Source organism: Ranitomeya variabilis, chromosome 6 (genome assembly GCF_051348905.1).
Source record: "Ranitomeya variabilis isolate aRanVar5 chromosome 6, aRanVar5.hap1, whole genome shotgun sequence".
Lineage (NCBI taxonomy): Eukaryota > Metazoa > Chordata > Amphibia > Anura > Dendrobatidae > Ranitomeya > Ranitomeya variabilis.
In genome coordinates this window covers 334,405,566-334,431,123 of record NC_135237.1, presented here as the reverse complement: position 1 = coordinate 334,431,123, position 25,558 = coordinate 334,405,566, and the positions used below count along the sequence as shown (strand labels likewise).

Genomic DNA, 25,558 nt, shown 5'->3' with positions numbered 1-25,558 from the left:
TGGGGTTCAGTAACGTCAGCTGTTCCCCTGCTGTGTGTGTGGCAATCCCTCCTACCTCCTCCAACCTCCTCCTCCTCCACCTGTCCCTGGGCTCCAACACCGCCAGTTGCCGTCCAGAAGTGCTGTACGCACAGTCAACAGTCCCTCCTCTGTTATTGGGGTTCAGTAACGTCAGCTGTTCCCCTGCTGTGTGTGTGGCAATCCCTCCTACCTCCTCCTACCTCCTCCTCCTCCACCTGTCCCTGGGCTCCAACACCGCCAGTTGCCGTCCAGAAGTGCTGTACGCACAGTCAACAGTCCCTCCTCTGTTATTGGGGTTCAGTAACGTCAGCTGTTCCCCTGCTGTGTGTGTGGCAATCCCTCCTACCTCCTCCAACCTCCTCCTCCTCCACCTGTCCCTGGGCTCCAACACCGCCAGTTGCCGTCCAGAAGTGCTGTACGCACAGTCAACAGTCCCTCCTCTGTTATTGGGGTTCAGTAACGTCAGCTGTTCCCCTGCTGTGTGTGTGGCAATCCCTCCTACCTCCTCCAACCTCCTCCTCCTCCACCTGTCCCTGGGCTCCAACACCGCCAGTTGCCGTCCAGAAGTGCTGTACGCACAGTCAACAGTCCCTCCTCTGTTATTGGGGTTCAGTAACGTCAGCTGTTCCCCTGCTGTGTGTGTGGCAATCCCTCCTACCTCCTCCTACCTCCTCCTCCTCCACCTGTCCCTGGGCTCCAACACCGCCAGTTGCCGTCCAGAAGTGCTGTACGCACAGTCAACAGTCCCTCCTCTGTTATTGGGGTTCAGTAACGTCAGCTGTTCCCCTGCTGTGTGTGTGGCAATCCCTCCTACCTCCTCCAACCTCCTCCTCCTCCACCTGTCCCTGGGCTCCAACACCGCCAGTTGCCGTCCAGAAGTGCTGTACGCACAGTCAACAGTCCCTCCTCTGTTATTGGGGTTCAGTAACGTCAGCTGTTCCCCTGCTGTGTGTGTGGCAATCCCTCCTACCTCCTCCAACCTCCTCCTCCTCCACCTGTCCCTGGGCTCCAACACCGCCAGTTGCCGTCCAGAAGTGCTGTACGCACAGTCAACAGTCCCTCCTCTGTTATTGGGGTTCAGTAACGTCAGCTGTTCCCCTGCTGTGTGTGTGGCAATCCCTCCTACCTCCTCCTACCTCCTCCTCCTCCACCTGTCCCTGGGCTCCAACACCGCTAGTTGCCGTCCAGAAGTGCTGTACGCACAGTCAACAGTCCCTCCTCTGTTATTGGGGTTCAGTAACGTCAGCTGTTCCCCTGCTGTGTGTGTGGCAATCCCTCCTACCTCCTCCAACCTCCTCCTCCTCCACCTGTCCCTGGGCTCCAACACCGCCAGTTGCCGTCCAGAAGTGCTGTACGCACAGTCAACAGTCGCTCCTCTGTTATTGGGGTTCAGTAACGTCAGCTGTTCCCCTGCTGTGTGTGTGGCAATCCCTCCTACCTCCTCCAACCTCCTCCTCCTCCACCTGTCCCTGGGCTCCAACACCGCCAGTTGCCGTCCAGAAGTGCTGTACGCACAGTCAACAGTCCCTCCTCTGTTATTGGGGTTCAGTAACGTCAGCTGTTCCCCTGCTGTGTGTGTGGCAATCCCTCCTACCTCCTCCTACCTCCTCCTCCTCCACCTGTCCCTGGGCTCCAACACCGCCAGTTGCCGTCCAGAAGTGCTGTACGCACAGTCAACAGTCCCTCCTCTGTTATTGGGGTTCAGTAACGTCAGCTGTTCCCCTGCTGTGTGTGTGGCAATCCCTCCTACCTCCTCCAACCTCCTCCTCCTCCACCTGTCCCTGGGCTCCAACACCGCCAATTGCCGTCCAGAAGTGCTGTACGCACAGTCAACAGTCCCTCCTCTGTTATTGGGGTTCAGTAACGTCAGCTGTTCCCCTGCTGTGTGTGTGGCAATCCCTCCTACCTCCTCCAACCTCCTCCTCCTCCACCTGTCCCTGGGCTCCAACACCGCCAGTTGCCGTCCAGAAGTGCTGTACGCACAGTCAACAGTCCCTCCTCTGTTATTGGGGTTCAGTAACGTCAGCTGTTCCCCTGCTGTGTGTGTGGCAATCCCTCCTACCTCCTCCAACCTCCTCCTCCTCCACCTGTCCCTGGGCTCCAACACCGCCAGTTGCCGTCCAGAAGTGCTGTACGCACAGTCAACAGTCCCTCCTCTGTTATTGGGGTTCAGTAACGTCAGCTGTTCCCCTGCTGTGTGTGTGGCAATCCCTCCTACCTCCTCCTACCTCCTCCTCCTCCACCTGTCCCTGGGCTCCAACACCGCCAGTTGCCGTCCAGAAGTGCTGTACGCACAGTCAACAGTCCCTCCTCTGTTATTGGGGTTCAGTAACGTCAGCTGTTCCCCTGCTGTGTGTGTGGCAATCCCTCCTACCTCCTCCAACCTCCTCCAACCTCCTCCTCCTCCACCTGTCCCTGGGCTCCAACACCGCTAGTTGCCGTCCAGAAGTGCTGTACGCACAGAGCCAAACACCTCGCCAATGTGTTAGTGGGGTTCAGCACCGCCAGCTGTTCCCCTGCTGTGTATACGGCAACGTGTACTGCGACCGCCACGCAGACACAACAAGTTAAATGTAAGGGAACCTGACCCCCCCCCCCCCAGGCGTTTGTTACTGAAGGAGCCACCTTGTGCAGCAGTAATAATGCAAAGGGAAAAAGTGCCTCTTTTCGTGATGCTCCTTGCACATGCTGAACCTAACACTTATGAAATGTGTCCCCACACAGCGTTAAACCGTCCGGTAGGTGGAACTTTCCTTTGTCGTGTGACGCAGCACAGCCATCATTTTTACCCCCTTGGCGCCGTGCGCCCCCTCCTCAGCGTTGTTTGAATCTGTCCCGGAGCCTGCGCTGTTAGGTTAGCCCTTGGCCATGCACACATGTTGCGCTGCCCGTCTTCTGACCTCATTTGGTGTCAGGCTGGCTGCGCCTGTGCGGGTGCGCTGGCCGAGATCCCGCCTCGCAGTGTCGTCTAATGTAATCCCACCGCGGGCCTGTGATCCGTGCCCGTGCGCAGTGCATATCCTCTCCTCTCACTCCCCTCCCTACGGCTTCTTCAGACTGTGCGATGTCAGCTGGTCCCTAATAGCATGCCACGGCCGTGACACCGCACAGTCTGAAAAAGCCGTAGGGAGGGGAGTGAGAGGAGAGGATATGCACTGCGCACTGGCACGGATCACAGGCCCGCGGTGGGATTACATTAGACGACACTGCGAGGCGGGATCTCGGCCAGCGCACCCGCACAGGCGCAGCCAGCCTGACACCAAATGAGGTCAGAAGACGGGCAGCGCAACATGTGTGCATGGCCAAGGGCTAACCTAACAGCGCAGGCTCCGGGACAGATTCAAACAACGCTGAGGAGGGGGCGCACGGCGCCAAGGGGGTAAAAATGATGGCTGTGCTGCGTCACACGACAAAGGAAAGTTCCACCTACCGGACGGTTTAACGCTGTGAGGAGACACATTTCATAAATGTTTGGTTCCGCATGTACAAGGACCATAATTAAAAGAGCTAAGTTTACCTTTTCCAGCATTAGTGCTGTACACAATGGCTCTTTCAGCTACAAACGCCTGGGGGGGGGGGGGGGTTAAAGGTTTCCTTTCAACTTGCTCGAGTGCAGGCTTCGGCCTACACTCCGCTCCCCCTGCTCCTCCTGCTGACCCTGGGCTCTAACACCGCCAGTTTTTGCCCAGATGTGCTAGCTGCACAGAGAAAAACACCAGCCAATGTGTCAGTGGGGTTCAGCACCGCCAGCTGTTCCCCTGCTGTGTAGCCGGCAACGTGTCCTGCGACCGCCACGCAGACACAAGAACTGAAATTGAAGGGAACCTGTCCCCCCTCCCCCAGGTGTTTCTATGTTTTACAGCTACCTTGAACAGCAGTAATGCTGCATGTGTTCAAGGTGGCTCAGAAACTTATTCTCCTTGCCCATGTTGAAGTGAACACGTCTAAAATGTGTCCTCTGTGACCATTAAAACGTCCCTCAGGTGTGATTTGACTTTGTATTGACACACGCAACAAGCTCCTTGGTAACGCTGCCCGTCTTCTGGCATCATTGTTTGGCTGCCTGCGCCTCTGCGGCCGCCCTGACCCACACAACGCCCCTCGGTGTCTTATTTATTGGGACTGCGAGGGTGTGATTGATGGGCAGGATCAGTGCATCAGTTCGCCTGTCCCTCCTCTCCTTCCGCCTTCTTCGGACTGTGCGGCTTCATGGCCGTGGCATGCGATAAGGGATCAGATGACGCCGCACAGTCTGAAGCGGGTGTAAGGACCCGAGTGTGAGAGGCGAACATATGTGCTGCGCCAGGCCCTGAATCCCAGCCCCGCAGTGTTTTAACAATGTTAAGACACTGCGGGGCTGGGATTCATGGTCATCGCGAACCGCACCGGCCGACATTACATGATGCCAGAAGATGGGCAGCGCTAACGGCGCTAGGCCAGGGGATAACACGACAGCGCAGACTCCTGTACAGCAAATAACAACGCTCGGGAGGCTGCACCCAGCACCAAGGTGGGATTCTTGACACCTGTGCTGCGTCTCATTACAAAGGGAACTCTCGCCTCCATTACACAGTTTGACTGTATAAAGGGCTAAATGTTATACGTGTTCCATTCAGCGTGTGCAAGGAGAAAAATTACAAGAGCAACCTTTGACTTGCGCAGCACTGCTGCTGCATAAGCTGTGGCTCTTCTACTTTGTAACCCCTGAGGGGGGGTTAAAGGTGACTTTTGAAATCGGTTCAATTAGGCTTCGGCCTACACTCTGCTCCACCTGCAGAGCCCGGGCTCCAACAACGCTAGTTGCTGTCTGGAAGTGCTGGCTGCACAGAGCCAAACACCTCGCCAATGTGTCAGTGGGGTCCAGCACCGCCAGCTGTTCCCCTGCTGTGTAGCCGGCAACGTGTCCTGCAAAAGCCACGCAGACACAACACACCCAAAGCTGCCGCCTGTGCAGGCTTCGGCCTACACTCCCCTCCCCCTGCTCCTCCTCCTCCTGCTCCTCCTCCTGCTGTCCCTGGGCTCTAACACACCGCCAGTTTTTGCCCAGATGTGCTAGCTGCACAGACAAAAACACCAGCCAATGTGTCAGTGGGGTCCAGCACCGCCAGCTGTTCCCCTGCTGTGCAGCCGGCAACGTGTCCTGCAAAAGCCACGCAGACACAAGAACTGAAATTGAAGGGAACCTGTCCCCCCTCCCCCAGGCGTTTTTACGTTATCCAGCCACCTTGTACAGCGGTAATGCTGCATGTGTGCAAGGTGGCTCAGAAACGTATTCTCCTCGCACATGTGGAACTGAAAACACGTCTGCAATGTGTCCTCTGTGTGACCATTTAACCGTCCCGGTGGTGTGACTTTCCTTTGTAATGACACGCTGCAACCCCCTTGGTAGCGCTGCCCGTCTTCTGGCATCATTGTTTGGCTGCCTGCGCCTCTGCGGCCGCCCTGACCCACACAACGCCCCTCGGTGTCTTATTTATTGGGACTGCGAGGGTGTGATTGATGGGCAGGATCAGTGCATCAGTTCGCCTGTCCCTCCTCTCCTTCCGCCTTCTTCGGACTGTGCGGCTTCATGGCCGTGGCATGCGATAAGGGATCAGATGACGCCACATAGTCTGAAGCAGGTGTAAGAACCCAAGCGAGAGGCGAACATATGTACTGCGCCAGGCCATGAATCCCAGCCCCGCAGTGTTTAAACTATGTCAATACACTGCGGGGCTGTGATTCATGGGCATCGCGAACCGCACCGGCCAACATTAAATGAGGTCAGAAGATGGGCAGCGCTAACAGCGCTAGGCCAGGGGATAACACGACAGCGCAGACTCCTGTACAGCAAATAACAACGCTCAGGAGGCTGCACCCAGCACCAAGGTGGGATTCTTGACATCTGTGCTGCGTCTCATTACAAAGGGAACTCGCGCCTCCAACACAGTTTGACTGTATAAAGGGCTAAATGTTATACGTGTTTCATTCAGCGTGTGCAAGGAGCGAAATTAAAAGAGCAACCTTTGACTTGTGCAGCACTACTGCTGCATAAGCTGTGGCTCTTCTACTTTCTAACCCCTGAGGGGGGGTTAAAGGTTACCTTTGAAATTGGTTCAAGTAGGCTTCGGCCTACACTCTGCTCCCCCTGCAGAGCCCGGGCTACAACACCGCTCGTTGCTGTCCGGAAGTGCTGGCTGCACAGAGCCAAACACCTCGCCAATGTGTCAGTGGGGTCCAGCACCGCCAGCTGTTCCCCTGCTGTGTAGCCGGCAACGTGTCCTGCAAAAGCCACGCAGACACAACACACCCAAAGCTGCCGCCTGTGCAGGCTTCGGCCTACACTCCCCTCCCCCTGCTCCTCCTCCTCCTGCTCCTCCTCCTGCTGTCCCTGGGCTCTAACACACCGCCAGTTTTTGCCCAGATGTGCTAGCTGCACAGAGAAAAACACCAGCCAATGTGTCAGTGGGGTCCAGCACCGCCAGCTGTTCCCCTGCTGTGCAGCCGGCAACGTGTCCTGCAAAAGCCACGCAGACACAAGAACTGAAATTGAAGGGAACCTGTCCCCCCTCCCCCAGGCGTTTTTACGTTATCCAGCCACCTTGTACAGCGGTAATGCTGCATGTGTGCAAGGTGGCTCAGAAACGTATTCTCCTCGCACATGTGGAACTGAAAACACGTCTGCAATGTGTCCTCTGTGTGACCATTTAACCGTCCCGGTGGTGTGACTTTCCTTTGTAATGACACGCTGCAACCCCCTTGGTAGCGCTGCCCGTCTTCTGGCATCATTGTTTGGCTGCCTGCGCCTCTGCGGCCGCCCTGACCCACACAACGCCCCTCGGTGTCTTATTTATTGGGACTGCGAGGGTGTGATTGATGGGCAGGATCAGTGCATCAGTTCGCCTGTCCCTCCTCTCCTTCCGCCTTCTTCGGACTGTGCGGCTTCATGGCCGTGGCATGCGATAAGGGATCAGATGACGCCACATAGTCTGAAGCAGGTGTAAGAACCCAAGCGAGAGGCGAACATATGTACTGCGCCAGGCCATGAATCCCAGCCCCGCAGTGTTTAAACTATGTCAATACACTGCGGGGCTGTGATTCATGGGCATCGCGAACCGCACCGGCCAACATTAAATGAGGTCAGAAGATGGGCAGCGCTAACAGCGCTAGGCCAGGGGATAACACGACAGCGCAGACTCCTGTACAGCAAATAACAACGCTCAGGAGGCTGCACCCAGCACCAAGGTGGGATTCTTGACATCTGTGCTGCGTCTCATTACAAAGGGAACTCGCGCCTCCAACACAGTTTGACTGTATAAAGGGCTAAATGTTATACGTGTTTCATTCAGCGTGTGCAAGGAGCGAAATTAAAAGAGCAACCTTTGACTTGTGCAGCACTACTGCTGCATAAGCTGTGGCTCTTCTACTTTCTAACCCCTGAGGGGGGGTTAAAGGTTACCTTTGAAATTGGTTCAAGTAGGCTTCGGCCTACACTCTGCTCCCCCTGCAGAGCCCGGGCTACAACACCGCTCGTTGCTGTCCGGAAGTGCTGGCTGCACAGAGCCAAACACCTCGCCAATGTGTCAGTGGGGTCCAGCACCGCCAGCTGTTCCCCTGCTGTGTAGCCGGCAACGTGTCCTGCAAAAGCCACGCAGACACAACACACCCAAAGCTGCCGCCTGTGCAGGCTTCGGCCTACACTCCCCTCCCCCTGCTCCTCCTCCTCCTGCTCCTCCTCCTGCTGTCCCTGGGCTCTAACACACCGCCAGTTTTTGCCCAGATGTGCTAGCTGCACAGAGAAAAACACCAGCCAATGTGTCAGTGGGGTCCAGCACCGCCAGCTGTTCCCCTGCTGTGCAGCCGGCAACGTGTCCTGCAAAAGCCACGCAGACACAAGAACTGAAATTGAAGGGAACCTGTCCCCCCTCCCCCAGGCGTTTTTACGTTATCCAGCCACCTTGTACAGCGGTAATGCTGCATGTGTGCAAGGTGGCTCAGAAACGTATTCTCCTCGCACATGTGGAACTGAAAACACGTCTGCAATGTGTCCTCTGTGTGACCATTTAACCGTCCCGGTGGTGTGACTTTCCTTTGTAATGACACGCTGCAACCCCCTTGGTAGCGCTGCCCGTCTTCTGGCATCATTGTTTGGCTGCCTGCGCCTCTGCGGCCGCCCTGACCCACACAACGCCCCTCGGTGTCTTATTTATTGGGACTGCGAGGGTGTGATTGATGGGCAGGATCAGTGCATCAGTTCGCCTGTCCCTCCTCTCCTTCCGCCTTCTTCGGACTGTGCGGCTTCATGGCCGTGGCATGCGATAAGGGATCAGATGACGCCGCACAGTCTGAAGCGGGTGTAAGGACCCGAGTGTGAGAGGCGAACATATGTGCTGCGCCAGGCCCTGAATCCCAGCCCCGCAGTGTTTTAACAATGTTAAGACACTGCGGGGCTGGGATTCATGGTCATCGCGAACCGCACCGGCCGACATTACATGATGCCAGAAGATGGGCAGCGCTAACGGCGCTAGGCCAGGGGATAACACGACAGCGCAGACTCCTGTACAGCAAATAACAACGCTCGGGAGGCTGCACCCAGCACCAAGGTGGGATTCTTGACACCTGTGCTGCGTCTCATTACAAAGGGAACTCTCGCCTCCATTACACAGTTTGACTGTATAAAGGGCTAAATGTTATACGTGTTCCATTCAGCGTGTGCAAGGAGAAAAATTACAAGAGCAACCTTTGACTTGCGCAGCACTGCTGCTGCATAAGCTGTGGCTCTTCTACTTTGTAACCCCTGAGGGGGGGTTAAAGGTGACTTTTGAAATCGGTTCAATTAGGCTTCGGCCTACACTCTGCTCCACCTGCAGAGCCCGGGCTCCAACAACGCTAGTTGCTGTCCGGAAGTGCTGGCTGCACAGAGCCAAACACCTCGCCAATGTGTCAGTGGGGTCCAGCACCGCCAGCTGTTCCCCTGCTGTGTAGCCGGCAACGTGTCCTGCAAAAGCCACGCAGACACAACACACCCAAAGCTGCCGCCTGTGCAGGCTTCGGCCTACACTCCCCTCCCCCTGCTCCTCCTCCTCCTGCTCCTCCTCCTGCTGTCCCTGGGCTCTAACACACCGCCAGTTTTTGCCCAGATGTGCTAGCTGCACAGAGAAAAACACCAGCCAATGTGTCAGTGGGGTCCAGCACCGCCAGCTGTTCCCCTGCTGTGCAGCCGGCAACGTGTCCTGCAAAAGCCACGCAGACACAAGAACTGAAATTGAAGGGAACCTGTCCCCCCTCCCCCAGGCGTTTTTACGTTATCCAGCCACCTTGTACAGCGGTAATGCTGCATGTGTGCAAGGTGGCTCAGAAACGTATTCTCCTCGCACATGTGGAACTGAAAACACGTCTGCAATGTGTCCTCTGTGTGACCATTTAACCGTCCCGGTGGTGTGACTTTCCTTTGTAATGACACGCTGCAACCCCCTTGGTAGCGCTGCCCGTCTTCTGGCATCATTGTTTGGCTGCCTGCGCCTCTGCGGCCGCCCTGACCCACACAACGCCCCTCGGTGTCTTATTTATTGGGACTGCGAGGGTGTGATTGATGGGCAGGATCAGTGCATCAGTTCGCCTGTCCCTCCTCTCCTTCTGCCTTCTTCGGACTGTGCGGCTTCATGGCCGTGGCATGCGATAAGGGATCAGATGACGCCGCACAGTCTGAAGCGGGTGTAAGGACCCGAGTGTGAGAGGCGAACATATGTGCTGCGCCAGGCCCTGAATCCCAGCCCCGCAGTGTTTTAACAATGTTAAGACACTGCGGGGCTGGGATTCATGGTCATCGCGAACCGCACCGGCCGACATTACATGATGCCAGAAGATGGGCAGCGCTAACGGCGCTAGGCCAGGGGATAACACGACAGCGCAGACTCCTGTACAGCAAATAACAACGCTCGGGAGGCTGCACCCAGCACCAAGGTGGGATTCTTGACACCTGTGCTGCGTCTCATTACAAAGGGAACTCTCGCCTCCATTACACAGTTTGACTGTATAAAGGGCTAAATGTTATACGTGTTCCATTCAGCGTGTGCAAGGAGAAAAATTACAAGAGCAACCTTTGACTTGCGCAGCACTGCTGCTGCATAAGCTGTGGCTCTTCTACTTTGTAACCCCTGAGGGGGGGTTAAAGGTGACTTTTGAAATCGGTTCAATTAGGCTTCGGCCTACACTCTGCTCCACCTGCAGAGCCCGGGCTCCAACAACGCTAGTTGCTGTCCGGAAGTGCTGGCTGCACAGAGCCAAACACCTCGCCAATGTGTCAGTGGGGTCCAGCACCGCCAGCTGTTCCCCTGCTGTGTAGCCGGCAACGTGTCCTGCAAAAGCCACGCAGACACAACACACCCAAAGCTGCCGCCTGTGCAGGCTTCGGCCTACACTCCCCTCCCCCTGCTCCTCCTCCTCCTGCTCCTCCTCCTGCTGTCCCTGGGCTCTAACACACCGCCAGTTTTTGCCCAGATGTGCTAGCTGCACAGAGAAAAACACCAGCCAATGTGTCAGTGGGGTCCAGCACCGCCAGCTGTTCCCCTGCTGTGCAGCCGGCAACGTGTCCTGCAAAAGCCACGCAGACACAAGAACTGAAATTGAAGGGAACCTGTCCCCCCTCCCCCAGGCGTTTTTACGTTATCCAGCCACCTTGTACAGCGGTAATGCTGCATGTGTGCAAGGTGGCTCAGAAACGTATTCTCCTCGCACATGTGGAACTGAAAACACGTCTGCAATGTGTCCTCTGTGTGACCATTTAACCGTCCCGGTGGTGTGACTTTCCTTTGTAATGACACGCTGCAACCCCCTTGGTAGCGCTGCCCGTCTTCTGGCATCATTGTTTGGCTGCCTGCGCCTCTGCGGCCGCCCTGACCCACACAACGCCCCTCGGTGTCTTATTTATTGGGACTGCGAGGGTGTGATTGATGGGCAGGATCAGTGCATCAGTTCGCCTGTCCCTCCTCTCCTTCCGCCTTCTTCGGACTGTGCGGCTTCATGGCCGTGGCATGCGATAAGGGATCAGATGACGCCGCACAGTCTGAAGCGGGTGTAAGGACCCGAGTGTGAGAGGCGAACATATGTGCTGCGCCAGGCCCTGAATCCCAGCCCCGCAGTGTTTTAACAATGTTAAGACACTGCGGGGCTGGGATTCATGGTCATCGCGAACCGCACCGGCCGACATTACATGATGCCAGAAGATGGGCAGCGCTAACGGCGCTAGGCCAGGGGATAACACGACAGCGCAGACTCCTGTACAGCAAATAACAACGCTCGGGAGGCTGCACCCAGCACCAAGGTGGGATTCTTGACACCTGTGCTGCGTCTCATTACAAAGGGAACTCTCGCCTCCATTACACAGTTTGACTGTATAAAGGGCTAAATGTTATACGTGTTCCATTCAGCGTGTGCAAGGAGAAAAATTACAAGAGCAACCTTTGACTTGCGCAGCACTGCTGCTGCATAAGCTGTGGCTCTTCTACTTTGTAACCCCTGAGGGGGGGTTAAAGGTGACTTTTGAAATCGGTTCAATTAGGCTTCGGCCTACACTCTGCTCCACCTGCAGAGCCCGGGCTCCAACAACGCTAGTTGCTGTCCGGAAGTGCTGGCTGCACAGAGCCAAACACCTCGCCAATGTGTCAGTGGGGTCCAGCACCGCCAGCTGTTCCCCTGCTGTGTAGCCGGCAACGTGTCCTGCAAAAGCCACGCAGACACAACACACCCAAAGCTGCCGCCTGTGCAGGCTTCGGCCTACACTCCCCTCCCCCTGCTCCTCCTCCTCCTGCTCCTCCTCCTGCTGTCCCTGGGCTCTAACACACCGCCAGTTTTTGCCCAGATGTGCTAGCTGCACAGAGAAAAACACCAGCCAATGTGTCAGTGGGGTCCAGCACCGCCAGCTGTTCCCCTGCTGTGCAGCCGGCAACGTGTCCTGCAAAAGCCACGCAGACACAAGAACTGAAATTGAAGGGAACCTGTCCCCCCTCCCCCAGGCGTTTTTACGTTATCCAGCCACCTTGTACAGCGGTAATGCTGCATGTGTGCAAGGTGGCTCAGAAACGTATTCTCCTCGCACATGTGGAACTGAAAACACGTCTGCAATGTGTCCTCTGTGTGACCATTTAACCGTCCCGGTGGTGTGACTTTCCTTTGTAATGACACGCTGCAACCCCCTTGGTAGCGCTGCCCGTCTTCTGGCATCATTGTTTGGCTGCCTGCGCCTCTGCGGCCGCCCTGACCCACACAACGCCCCTCGGTGTCTTATTTATTGGGACTGCGAGGGTGTGATTGATGGGCAGGATCAGTGCATCAGTTCGCCTGTCCCTCCTCTCCTTCCGCCTTCTTCGGACTGTGCGGCTTCATGGCCGTGGCATGCGATAAGGGATCAGATGACGCCGCACAGTCTGAAGCGGGTGTAAGGACCCGAGTGTGAGAGGCGAACATATGTGCTGCGCCAGGCCCTGAATCCCAGCCCCGCAGTGTTTTAACAATGTTAAGACACTGCGGGGCTGGGATTCATGGTCATCGCGAACCGCACCGGCCGACATTACATGATGCCAGAAGATGGGCAGCGCTAACGGCGCTAGGCCAGGGGATAACACGACAGCGCAGACTCCTGTACAGCAAATAACAACGCTCGGGAGGCTGCACCCAGCACCAAGGTGGGATTCTTGACACCTGTGCTGCGTCTCATTACAAAGGGAACTCTCGCCTCCATTACACAGTTTGACTGTATAAAGGGCTAAATGTTATACGTGTTCCATTCAGCGTGTGCAAGGAGAAAAATTACAAGAGCAACCTTTGACTTGCGCAGCACTGCTGCTGCATAAGCTGTGGCTCTTCTACTTTGTAACCCCTGAGGGGGGGTTAAAGGTGACTTTTGAAATCGGTTCAATTAGGCTTCGGCCTACACTCTGCTCCACCTGCAGAGCCCGGGCTCCAACAACGCTAGTTGCTGTCCGGAAGTGCTGGCTGCACAGAGCCAAACACCTCGCCAATGTGTCAGTGGGGTCCAGCACCGCCAGCTGTTCCCCTGCTGTGTAGCCGGCAACGTGTCCTGCAAAAGCCACGCAGACACAACACACCCAAAGCTGCCGCCTGTGCAGGCTTCGGCCTACACTCCCCTCCCCCTGCTCCTCCTCCTCCTGCTCCTCCTCCTGCTGTCCCTGGGCTCTAACACACCGCCAGTTTTTGCCCAGATGTGCTAGCTGCACAGAGAAAAACACCAGCCAATGTGTCAGTGGGGTCCAGCACCGCCAGCTGTTCCCCTGCTGTGCAGCCGGCAACGTGTCCTGCAAAAGCCACGCAGACACAAGAACTGAAATTGAAGGGAACCTGTCCCCCCTCCCCCAGGCGTTTTTACGTTATCCAGCCACCTTGTACAGCGGTAATGCTGCATGTGTGCAAGGTGGCTCAGAAACGTATTCTCCTCGCACATGTGGAACTGAAAACACGTCTGCAATGTGTCCTCTGTGTGACCATTTAACCGTCCCGGTGGTGTGACTTTCCTTTGTAATGACACGCTGCAACCCCCTTGGTAGCGCTGCCCGTCTTCTGGCATCATTGTTTGGCTGCCTGCGCCTCTGCGGCCGCCCTGACCCACACAACGCCCCTCGGTGTCTTATTTATTGGGACTGCGAGGGTGTGATTGATGGGCAGGATCAGTGCATCAGTTCGCCTGTCCCTCCTCTCCTTCCGCCTTCTTCGGACTGTGCGGCTTCATGGCCGTGGCATGCGATAAGGGATCAGATGACGCCGCACAGTCTGAAGCGGGTGTAAGGACCCGAGTGTGAGAGGCGAACATATGTGCTGCGCCAGGCCCTGAATCCCAGCCCCGCAGTGTTTTAACAATGTTAAGACACTGCGGGGCTGGGATTCATGGTCATCGCGAACCGCACCGGCCGACATTACATGATGCCAGAAGATGGGCAGCGCTAACGGCGCTAGGCCAGGGGATAACACGACAGCGCAGACTCCTGTACAGCAAATAACAACGCTCGGGAGGCTGCACCCAGCACCAAGGTGGGATTCTTGACACCTGTGCTGCGTCTCATTACAAAGGGAACTCTCGCCTCCATTACACAGTTTGACTGTATAAAGGGCTAAATGTTATACGTGTTCCATTCAGCGTGTGCAAGGAGAAAAATTACAAGAGCAACCTTTGACTTGCGCAGCACTGCTGCTGCATAAGCTGTGGCTCTTCTACTTTGTAACCCCTGAGGGGGGGTTAAAGGTGACTTTTGAAATCGGTTCAATTAGGCTTCGGCCTACACTCTGCTCCACCTGCAGAGCCCGGGCTCCAACAACGCTAGTTGCTGTCCGGAAGTGCTGGCTGCACAGAGCCAAACACCTCGCCAATGTGTCAGTGGGGTCCAGCACCGCCAGCTGTTCCCCTGCTGTGTAGCCGGCAACGTGTCCTGCAAAAGCCACGCAGACACAACACACCCAAAGCTGCCACCTGTGCAGGCTTCGGCCTACACTCCCCTCCCCCTGCTCCTCCTCCTCCTGCTCCTCCTCCTGCTGTCCCTGGGCTCTAACACACCGCCAGTTTTTGCCCAGATGTGCTAGCTGCACAGAGAAAAACACCAGCCAATGTGTCAGTGGGGTCCAGCACCGCCAGCTGTTCCCCTGCTGTGCAGCCGGCAACGTGTCCTGCAAAAGCCACGCAGACACAAGAACTGAAATTGAAGGGAACCTGTCCCCCCTCCCCCAGGCGTTTTTACGTTATCCAGCCACCTTGTACAGCGGTAATGCTGCATGTGTGCAAGGTGGCTCAGAAACGTATTCTCCTCGCACATGTGGAACTGAAAACACGTCTGCAATGTGTCCTCTGTGTGACCATTTAACCGTCCCGGTGGTGTGACTTTCCTTTGTAATGACACGCTGCAACCCCCTTGGTAGCGCTGCCCGTCTTCTGGCATCATTGTTTGGCTGCCTGCGCCTCTGCGGCCGCCCTGACCCACACAACGCCCCTCGGTGTCTTATTTATTGGGACTGCGAGGGTGTGATTGATGGGCAGGATCAGTGCATCAGTTCGCCTGTCCCTCCTCTCCTTCCGCCTTCTTCGGACTGTGCGGCTTCATGGCCGTGGCATGCGATAAGGGATCAGATGACGCTACATAGTCTGAAGCAGGTGTAAGAACCCAAGCGAGAGGCGAACATATGTACTGCGCCAGGCCATGAATCCCAGCCCCGCAGTGTTTAAACTATGTCAATACACTGCGGGGCTGTGATTCATGGGCATCGCGAACCGCACCGGCCAACATTAAATGAGGTCAGAAGATGGGCAGCGCTAACAGCGCTAGGCCAGGGGATAACACGACAGCGCAGACTCCTGTACAGCAAATAACAACGCTCAGGAGGCTGCACCCAGCACCAAGGTGGGATTCTTGACATCTGTGCTGCGTCTCATTACAAAGGGAACTCGCGCCTCCAACACAGTTTGACTGTATAAAGGGCTAAATGTTATACGTGTTTCATTCAGCGTGTGCAAGGAGCGAAATTAAAAGAGCAACCTTTGACTTGTGCAGCACTACTGCTGCATAAGCTGTGGCTCTTCTACTTTCTAACCCCTGAGGGGGGGTTAAAGGTTACCTTTGAAATTGGTTCAAGTAGGCTTCGGCCTACACTCTGCTCCCCCTGCAGAGCCCGGGCTACAACACCGCTCGTTGCTGTCCGGAAGTGCTGGCTGCACAGAGCCAAACACCTCGCCAATGTGTCAGTGGGGTCCAGCACCGCCAGCTGTTCCCCTGCTGTGTAGCCGGCAACGTGTCCTGCAAAAGCCACGCAGACACAACACACCCAAAGCTGCCGCCTGTGCAGGCTTCGGCCTACACTCCCCTCCCCCTGCTCCTCCTCCTCCTGCTCCTCCTCCTGCTGTCCCTGGGCTCTAACACACCGCCAGTTTTTGCCCAGATGTGCTAGCTGCACAGAGAAAAACACCAGCCAATGTGTCAGTGGGGTCCAGCACCGCCAGCTGTTCCCCTGCTGTGCAGCCGGCAACGTGTCCTGCAAAAGCCACGCAGACACAAGAACTGAAATTGAAGGGAACCTGTCCCCCCTCCCCCAGGCGTTTTTACGTTATCCAGCCACCTTGTACAGCGGTAATGCTGCATGTGTGCAAGGTGGCTCAGAAACGTATTCTCCTCGCACATGTGGAACTGAAAACACGTCTGCAATGTGTCCTCTGTGTGACCATTTAACCGTCCCGGTGGTGTGACTTTCCTTTGTAATGACACGCTGCAACCCCCTTGGTAGCGCTGCCCGTCTTCTGGCATCATTGTTTGGCTGCCTGCGCCTCTGCGGCCGCCCTGACCCACACAACGCCCCTCGGTGTCTTATTTATTGGGACTGCGAGGGTGTGATTGATGGGCAGGATCAGTGCATCAGTTCGCCTGTCCCTCCTCTCCTTCCGCCTTCTTCGGACTGTGCGGCTTCATGGCCGTGGCATGCGATAAGGGATCAGATGACGCCGCACAGTCTGAAGCGGGTGTAAGGACCCGAGTGTGAGAGGCGAACATATGTGCTGCGCCAGGCCCTGAATCCCAGCCCCGCAGTGTTTTAACAATGTTAAGACACTGCGGGGCTGGGATTCATGGTCATCGCGAACCGCACCGGCCGACATTACATGATGCCAGAAGATGGGCAGCGCTAACGGCGCTAGGCCAGGGGATAACACGACAGCGCAGACTCCTGTACAGCAAATAACAACGCTCGGGAGGCTGCACCCAGCACCAAGGTGGGATTCTTGACACCTGTGCTGCGTCTCATTACAAAGGGAACTCTCGCCTCCATTACACAGTTTGACTGTATAAAGGGCTAAATGTTATACGTGTTCCATTCAGCGTGTGCAAGGAGAAAAATTACAAGAGCAACCTTTGACTTGCGCAGCACTGCTGCTGCATAAGCTGTGGCTCTTCTACTTTGTAACCCCTGAGGGGGGGTTAAAGGTGACTTTTGAAATCGGTTCAATTAGGCTTCGGCCTACACTCTGCTCCACCTGCAGAGCCCGGGCTCCAACAACGCTAGTTGCTGTCCGGAAGTGCTGGCTGCACAGAGCCAAACACCTCGCCAATGTGTCAGTGGGGTCCAGCACCGCCAGCTGTTCCCCTGCTGTGTAGCCGGCAACGTGTCCTGCAAAAGCCACGCAGACACAACACACCCAAAGCTGCCGCCTGTGCAGGCTTCGGCCTACACTCCCCTCCCCCTGCTCCTCCTCCTCCTGCTCCTCCTCCTGCTGTCCCTGGGCTCTAACACACCGCCAGTTTTTGCCCAGATGTGCTAGCTGCACAGAGAAAAACACCAGCCAATGTGTCAGTGGGGTCCAGCACCGCCAGCTGTTCCCCTGCTGTGCAGCCGGCAACGTGTCCTGCAAAAGCCACGCAGACACAAGAACTGAAATTGAAGGGAACCTGTCCCCCCTCCCCCAGGCGTTTTTACGTTATCCAGCCACCTTGTACAGCGGTAATGCTGCATGTGTGCAAGGTGGCTCAGAAACGTATTCTCCTCGCACATGTGGAACTGAAAACACGTCTGCAATGTGTCCTCTGTGTGACCATTTAACCGTCCCGGTGGTGTGACTTTCCTTTGTAATGACACGCTGCAACCCCCTTGGTAGCGCTGCCCGTCTTCTGGCATCATTGTTTGGCTGCCTGCGCCTCTGCGGCCGCCCTGACCCACACAATGCCCCTCGGTGTCTTATTTATTGGGACTGCGAGGGTGTGATTGATGGGCAGGATCAGTGCATCAGTTCGCCTGTCCCTCCTCTCCTTCCGCCTTCTTCGGACTGTGCGGCTTCATGGCCGTGGCATGCGATAAGGGATCAGATGACGCCACATAGTCTGAAGCAGGTGTAAGAACCCAAGCGAGAGGCGAACATATGTACTGCGCCAGGCCATGAATCCCAGCCCCGCAGTGTTTAAACTATGTCAATACACTGCGGGGCTGTGATTCATGGGCATCGCGAACCGCACCGGCCAACATTAAATGAGGTCAGAAGATGGGCAGCGCTAACAGCGCTAGGCCAGGGGATAACACGACAGCGCAGACTCCTGTACAGCAAATAACAACGCTCAGGAGGCTGCACCCAGCACCAAGGTGGGATTCTTGACATCTGTGCTGCGTCTCATTACAAAGGGAACTCGCGCCTCCAACACAGTTTGACTGTATAAAGGGCTAAATGTTATACGTGTTTCATTCAGCGTGTGCAAGGAGCGAAATTAAAAGAGCAACCTTTGACTTGTGCAGCACTACTGCTGCATAAGCTGTGGCTCTTCTACTTTCTAACCCCTGAGGGGGGGTTAAAGGTTACCTTTGAAATTGGTTCAAGTAGGCTTCGGCCTACACTCTGCTCCCCCTGCAGAGCCCGGGCTACAACACCGCTCGTTGCTGTCCGGAAGTGCTGGCTGCACAGAGCCAAACACCTCGCCAATGTGTCAGTGGGGTCCAGCACCGCCAGCTGTTCCCCTGCTGTGCAGCCGGCAACGTGTCCTGCAAAAGCCACGCAGACACTTGCTCTTGTACCTTCTGCTCCACATCCTGGTTCCAGTACCGTCAGCTGGTTCCGGGCAGAGCCTTTGGCTTAGGTGCCTCCCTCTGGGTATCCGAGTTCCACCAACGTCAGGTGGTCCTTGGTAGTGCTTTCAGGCACGGGTACCTCCTGCTTAGTAACCGGGTTCCAGTAACATCAGCTGGTCCTCGGTAGTTCCATTGGCTCTTGGACCTTCGGCTACCCATCCGGGTTCCAGCACCGTCAGCTGGTTCTCGGCAGTGTCTTTTGCTCTTGTACCTTCTGCTCCCCATCCTGGTTCCAGTACCGTCAGCTGGTTCCGGGCAGAGCCTTTGGCTTAGGTGCCTCCCTCTGGGTATCCGAGTTCCACCAACGTCAGGTGGTCCTTGGTAGTGCTTTCAGGCACGGGTACCTCCTGCTTAGTAACCGGGTTCCAGTAACGTCAGCTGGTCCTCGGTAGTTCCATTGGCTCTTGGACCTTCGGGTAGCCATCCGAGTTCCAGTTCCATCAGCTGGTTCTCGGCATTTTCTCAGCCTTCTTGTACCTTCTGCTACATTTCCAAGTTCAAGAGACTAAACACGATGACCCGGAAGAACACCCCTAAGATGACGACGACACCAGAGACGACAACCACCGTGATGACGACGACCCTGGAGACGATGACCCTGAAGACCACCCCGATGACGACGACCCCGGAGACCACCCCGATGACGACGACCCCGGAGACGACGACCCTGGAGACGACGACGACCTGGAAGACCGAGAAGCAGAAGAACAAGAGGCTGCAGAACAAAGAGCAGAAGGACATTAAGCATAACACAAAATATCAGAGCAAAAAAATATTATGTAAATTATAAGCAGAAGAAGACTAAGCAGTGTATGGGGGTGAGTCCGTTCCTCCTCGTGGTGCCCCTGGATAAAGCCTGATGCTGCAGGCCAAACTGAACGCGGACAAATGTAACTGGTTTGTGACAGGCAGAACGGAAGGTGTAATCTTCAAACTTTTATAGATAACAACTACGGGAATGCCTGTCACAAATAAGAATATGATGAAGAAGTTGAATATGATGAAGATAATAGTAAAATAAAAAGAATATGAACAATGTAACCCAAAAAATAATAGGTAGAAGATGAAGAAGAAGATGAATAAGGTGAAGAAGTTGATGTCAAAGAAGCTGATGATGAGGATAATTAAGAAGAAAGCGTGGGAGAAGTAAAAAAGAAGGTGAAGGGCGTGGAAGTAGTGAAACATCAATATCTGACATAAAAAAAAAAAAAAATAACATAGTCAAATTCTTTCTAACGCCGAACTTCATAAAAAAAAATTAAAAATCCTGCTATTCTATTACATTGGGCTAAACCTCTGTCCCTTTAATATCTCCGCCACGTCCCCCAATACATCCTACATTATTCTTAGTTGTTTTCCTTCATGTAGAATGAACCTACAAGTTTATAAAGGGTTTATTTTAATTCCGATATTTTCGTCCCATTGACTTGCATTGGGATCGGGTATCGGTATCGGATTGGATCCGATATTTTGACGGTATCGGCCGATACTTTCCGATACCGATACTTTCCGATATCGGAAAGTATCGCTCAACACTAGTCGAGATCTGATGTGTGTTTTAAATGTTCGTCTATTTTTTGGGCAGTGTATAAAGCAGTTACCGTATATACTCATGTATAAGCCAAGATTTTCAGCACATTTTTTTAGCTGAAAATGCCCCACCTTGGCTTATACATGAGTCATTGTCCAACAAATAAAGCGGGGGAGGGGGGCAGTGGGTCACAGAGGCAGGAGCCGGCGGCTGTGGCTTAAGCCTGTGTCCACTGCTAAAAAGAAATGAATATTCGCTGCGCTGGCAGTGAATATTCATTTCTCTTATAGCACGCGCAATTACAGTCGCAGCCGCCGGCTTCCAGCAAACATCCTACTTACCTTCCCTACGAGCCCTCACTGCATCTCTTTCCAGTCCCAGCAGCTCTTCCTGCCGAGTGATCACGTGTCCCCCACTTATTAAGGTAATGAATATTCACCTACCTTAATTGAGTGTGGACACGTGATCGCTCAGCCAGAAGAGTTGCTGGCATGGAAAGAGATGCAGCGAGGGTGTACAGGAAAGGTAAGTAGGATTTTTTTTATAGGAAAAATGCATACAAGGACAGAGACGAGGAGCCATGCATATGAAGATAGGGGTAATGAGCCATGCATAGAGGGACAGGGAGCCATGTATACAAAGATAGGGGATGAGGAGCCATGCATACAAGGACAGGGATAAGGAACCATGCATACAGGGATGGGGAGCCATGCATACAAGGACAGGGATGAGGAGCCATGCATACAAGGACAGGGATGGGGAGCCATGAATACAAGGTTAGGGATGGAGGAGCCATGCATACAAGGATAGGGATTAGGGGACAAGACATATCTGGCTTATACTCAGGTCAATAAGTTTTTCCAGTTTTCAGTGGCAAAATTAGGTGCCTCAGCTTATACAGTACAGACCAAAAGTTTGGACACACCTTCTCATTTAAAGATTTTTCTGTATTTTCATGACTATAAAAATTGTACATTCACACTGAAGGCATCAAAACTATTAATTAACACATGTGGAATTATATACATATATATTATATATATATAACAAAAAAGTGTGAAACAACTGAAATCATGTCTTATATTCTAGGTTCTTCAAAGTAGCCACTTTTTGCTTTGATGACTGCTTTGCACACTCTTGGCATTCTCTTGAATGTACAATTTTCATAGTCATGAAAATACAGAAAAATCTTTAAATGAGAATGTGTGTCCAAACTTTTGGTCTGTACTGTACCGGGGTAGACTTATACATGAGTATATATGGTAATCTATAATTAATGTTGGGTCTAAAAAGCTGTGTAGTACGGTTTCACTTATTTTTTAATGCAAAAAACAATTTTGCTGTAAGGCTGCATGAAAACAGGGTGCAATAGTCACAAATCATTCCTTGGTGGATTTTGCTGAAAGTCTGTGACAAAACAACTACAAATCCAGGTTCAGAACATGTAGATCTTGCAGTGCATTCAAGGTGGATCTGTAGAAAATATTGCTATTTGAGATTTAAAAATCCACCTTAAAATTCTCAATGAGTATTTAATCAATAGATAGATAAATAAACAAAAAATCTTACTTTGTGTAATTCTGGAATTCCAAATTTTACAGAGTGATTGTAAAATACATATTCTGTAAAGAAAGTTAAGACAGGAAGATGTTTTTATCAAACATGATTTCAGTCATTTACACTGGAGAGCAAAACTTGGATATTGCTCTAACATAATTTACAGCCAAATTGTCATTTTTATATATCCTTTCTTGCCTATGTATGGGCTAGTGGCAACTGAAACTTGCTTCTACTTTTAGTTCAATGTCTTAATGTTATTCAAAAATATGAAAGTAATCAGCACATCTGTCCAACAATGTATAAAAATGTATAACAAGCTTTATCGGAGATTCATTAAAATTATGGAGTCCACAAATAAAAAAAATCTAAGGTTTTTATATTTTTGGACTCCATGTTTTTAATGAATCTCCAATAAAGCTTGTTATACATTTTAATATTTGGCTGAACTTCCAGCAGGATCGGCACCGGACACACAGATTTCAACTTTCAGCATTAGACTGCATGGCATGGTAAGCTCATAATCCCCCCTCTCTCCAATTTGCGTCTTAATTTTATATTGATGCAAAACCCCCCATATAAGCATACAAAATCTTTACAAGTGGGAACATTGGTGTAACTACCATCATACTGGATGCCACTGAGCCCATTTTTTTCCTAGGAGGCCTGGCCAACACACAAAATCCTGACACGAGCCAGCCTCAGGATATTATGTGAGGTTGCATGTAGAAGGCCAGCATTTTATGTGAAGCTTGCTGCATGCAGGGGCATGGTGCTGACCTATGTCAGGCACTTGGTAATTTGGGTGAGTTAAATATCCTGGGTCTGGTCTAATGAATGTATTGAGGTCTGCTCTGGGGTATAGAAAATTGTTAGGGTATAGCCTGAGGTCTTATTTTTTTGGTCTGAGTTCTACTTTAGGGTTTGAAAGAATTTGGGGGTTTAGTCTGTCACTTATTCTTTTTTTGCTCACTACCCCTGTGACCAGGCCACAGCTAACAAAGGATCATGGTTCAATTCTTAGATCAATTACCCTTTCCAAACCTGTAAGGCAGTGACAAAAGGTAACATTACAACAGCCTTTTTGTTCCCAGTCCTGGGAAGGTACCAAATTCTGTGCAGGAGTGTAGTACGGTGTAGAAGCAAGATCTTCCCATACACAGAAATGTCAGTAGCAGCTTGCCTGTTTACGGTGGTGTATCATCATAGTTTCAAAGATTTGATATAGATTATGTAGATGAACCTTGAAAAGCTATACACAAACCTTGGTTGCACAGTCCTGTGCAGAAGTATAATCTTGTGTACGGGCCTACTAGGGAAATTCACATATTACAATTTAATGGTAAAGAATATACAGTAGTAGCCTTGAATTTTTGTATTCAAATTTTAGCCTTTGGGCCCATTCCTGTACAAAGGCTCAATCTTGCACAGGGGCCTACTTGGGGGATTTCAAAATAGTCAGTTCCAAGAATAACCTAATGTTTATCAACATTGATAAATGGTAGTTAAGTAATTGTAGCAAAAATGTCTTATATTTGAACTATGACAAATAAATTGTTTTGGCAGCTCAATAGTAAAAAAACCTAAAAATGTTCAATTCTGTTGCCCACTAGAAAACAAAGAAAGCCCCCAAAAGTATTAACAATGTTTAGAAAACAATGTGAAACAGCAGGGTTAGGCCCACAATCTATGGCTAATGAGAAAGCAGTGGGAAGTATCATAGGGCACAGAAGAAGGCACAGAAAGTACGAAAGTTACTATCCTTTCTCCATACCCTGTTGCATCCCTGTCAGTGTTTTTCCAAGATAATCATGAGGGTAATAACATTGATGATACAGTTGTCATTGCTAATAAATTGATGGGAGGAGTGTTGTGATCCTAGTGGTAGAGGATCTCTGGTATTCCGGCTAAGTCTGCAAAAACATAGAACTGCTCTAGGGAGGTGGAAACTGGGCTAACCGCATACCTGATCCTAACACACAACTAGAAGTAGCCGGTGAACGTGCCTACGTTGTTTCTAGACGTCTCGAGCCAGCCGGAGAACTGACTACCCCTAGAGGGAAAATAAGACCTCGCTTGCCTCCAGAGAAATTAACCCCAAAGATATAGAAAGCCCCCAACAAATAATAACGGTGAGGCAAGAGGAAAACACAAACATAGAGATGAACTAGATTCAGCAAAGTGAGGCCCACTAATCTAGATAGGCAGAAAATAGAAAGTGAACTATGCGGTCAGCATAAATCCCTGTAAAAACATCCACGCTGAATATTCAAGAACCCCCGCACCGACTGACGGTGTGAGGGGAGAATATCAGCACCCTAGAGCTTCCAGCGAGCTAGAAAATCACATTTTGAGCAAGCTGGACAAAAAACACTGATAATGCAAATGATCCAAAGAATGCAAACAGAACTTAGCTTTTCTTGCATGAGACAGATGGCAAGGAATCAGGAGGAGACCAAATTGGACTGAATACATCGATACCAGGCAAGGGACTGAGTCCTAAGGAGGACTAAATAGGGAACACCCACAGCTTAATGAAACAGCTGAAACCCAGGCCTGCAGAAAGACATGACTCATACAATACCATTAGTGACCACAAGAGGGAGCCCAGAAACACAGTTCACAACAGTACCCCCCCCTTGAGGAGGGGTCACCGAACCCTCACCAAGACCCCCAGGGCGATCAGGATGAGCAGCGTGAAAGGCATGAACCAAATCAGCCGCATGAACATCAGAGGCGACAACCCAGGAATTATCCTCCTGACCATAGCCCTTCCACTTAACCAAATACTGAAGTCTACGTCTAGAGATACGAGAATCCAAGATCTTCTCTACCACATACTCCAACTCGCCCTCAACCAAAACCGGGGCAGGAGGCTCAACAGCAGGAACCACAGGCACCACGTACCGCCGCAACAAGGACCTATGGAACACATTATGAATAGCAAATGACGCTGGAAGGTCCAAACGAAAAGACACCGGGTTAAGGATTTCCAAAATCTTATAAGGACCGATAAAGCGAGGCTTGAACTTAGGAGAGGAGACCTTCAAAGGAACATGCCGAGAAGACAACCAAACCAAATCCCCAACACGAAGTCGGGGACCCACACCGCGGCGGCGGTTGGCAAAACGCTGAGCCTTCTCCTGTGACAATTTCAAATTGTCCACCACATGGTTCCAAATCCGCTGCAACCTATCCACCACAGAATCAACCCCAGGACAGTCAGAAGGCTCAACCTGGCCCGAGGAAAAATGAGGATGAAAACCAGAATTGCAGAAAAAGGGCGAAACCAAAGTGGCAGAACTAGCCCTATTATTAAGGGCAAACTCGGCCAGTGGCAAAAAGGTCACCCAATCATCCTGATCAGCAGAAACAAAACATCTTAAATAAGTTTCCAACGTCTGATTAGTTCGCTCGGTTTGGCCATTAGTCTGAGGATGAAAAGCCGATGAGAACGACAAGTCAATACCCATCTTAGCACAAAAGGATCGCCAGAATCTGGACACAAACTGGGATTCTCTGTCAGACGCAATATTCTCAGGGATGCCGTGCAAACGAACCACATTCTGAAAGAACAAAGGAACCAAATCGGAGGAGGAAGGCAACTTAGGTAAGGGCACCAAATAGACCATTTTAGAAAAACGATCACACACCACCCAGATGACAGACATCTTCTGAGATACTGGAAGATCCGAAATGAAATCCATGGAAATGTGCGTCCAAGGCCTCTTCGGGATAGGCAAGGGCAAAAGCAACCCACTGGCACGAGAACAGCAAGGCTTAGCCCGAGCACAAATCCCACAGGACTGCACAAAGGAACGCACATCCCGCGACAAGGAAGGCCACCAAAAGGACCTAGCCACCAAATCTCTG

The 25,558-nt window shown here is 52.5% G+C and overlaps 1 protein-coding gene across 2 annotated transcripts in view; it reads right to left on the bottom strand.

The window, feature by feature from the left end:
* Positions 1-25,558, bottom strand: part of LY86 (lymphocyte antigen 86) — a 95,927-nt gene that overhangs the window by 14,860 nt on the left and 55,509 nt on the right. For both annotated transcript variants that reach the window (XM_077267653.1, XM_077267654.1), the window contains one exon: positions 21,698-21,750. In XM_077267653.1, coding sequence (XP_077123768.1) covers positions 21,698-21,750 — 53 coding nt within the window. The remainder of the gene's footprint in view (positions 1-21,697; positions 21,751-25,558) is intronic.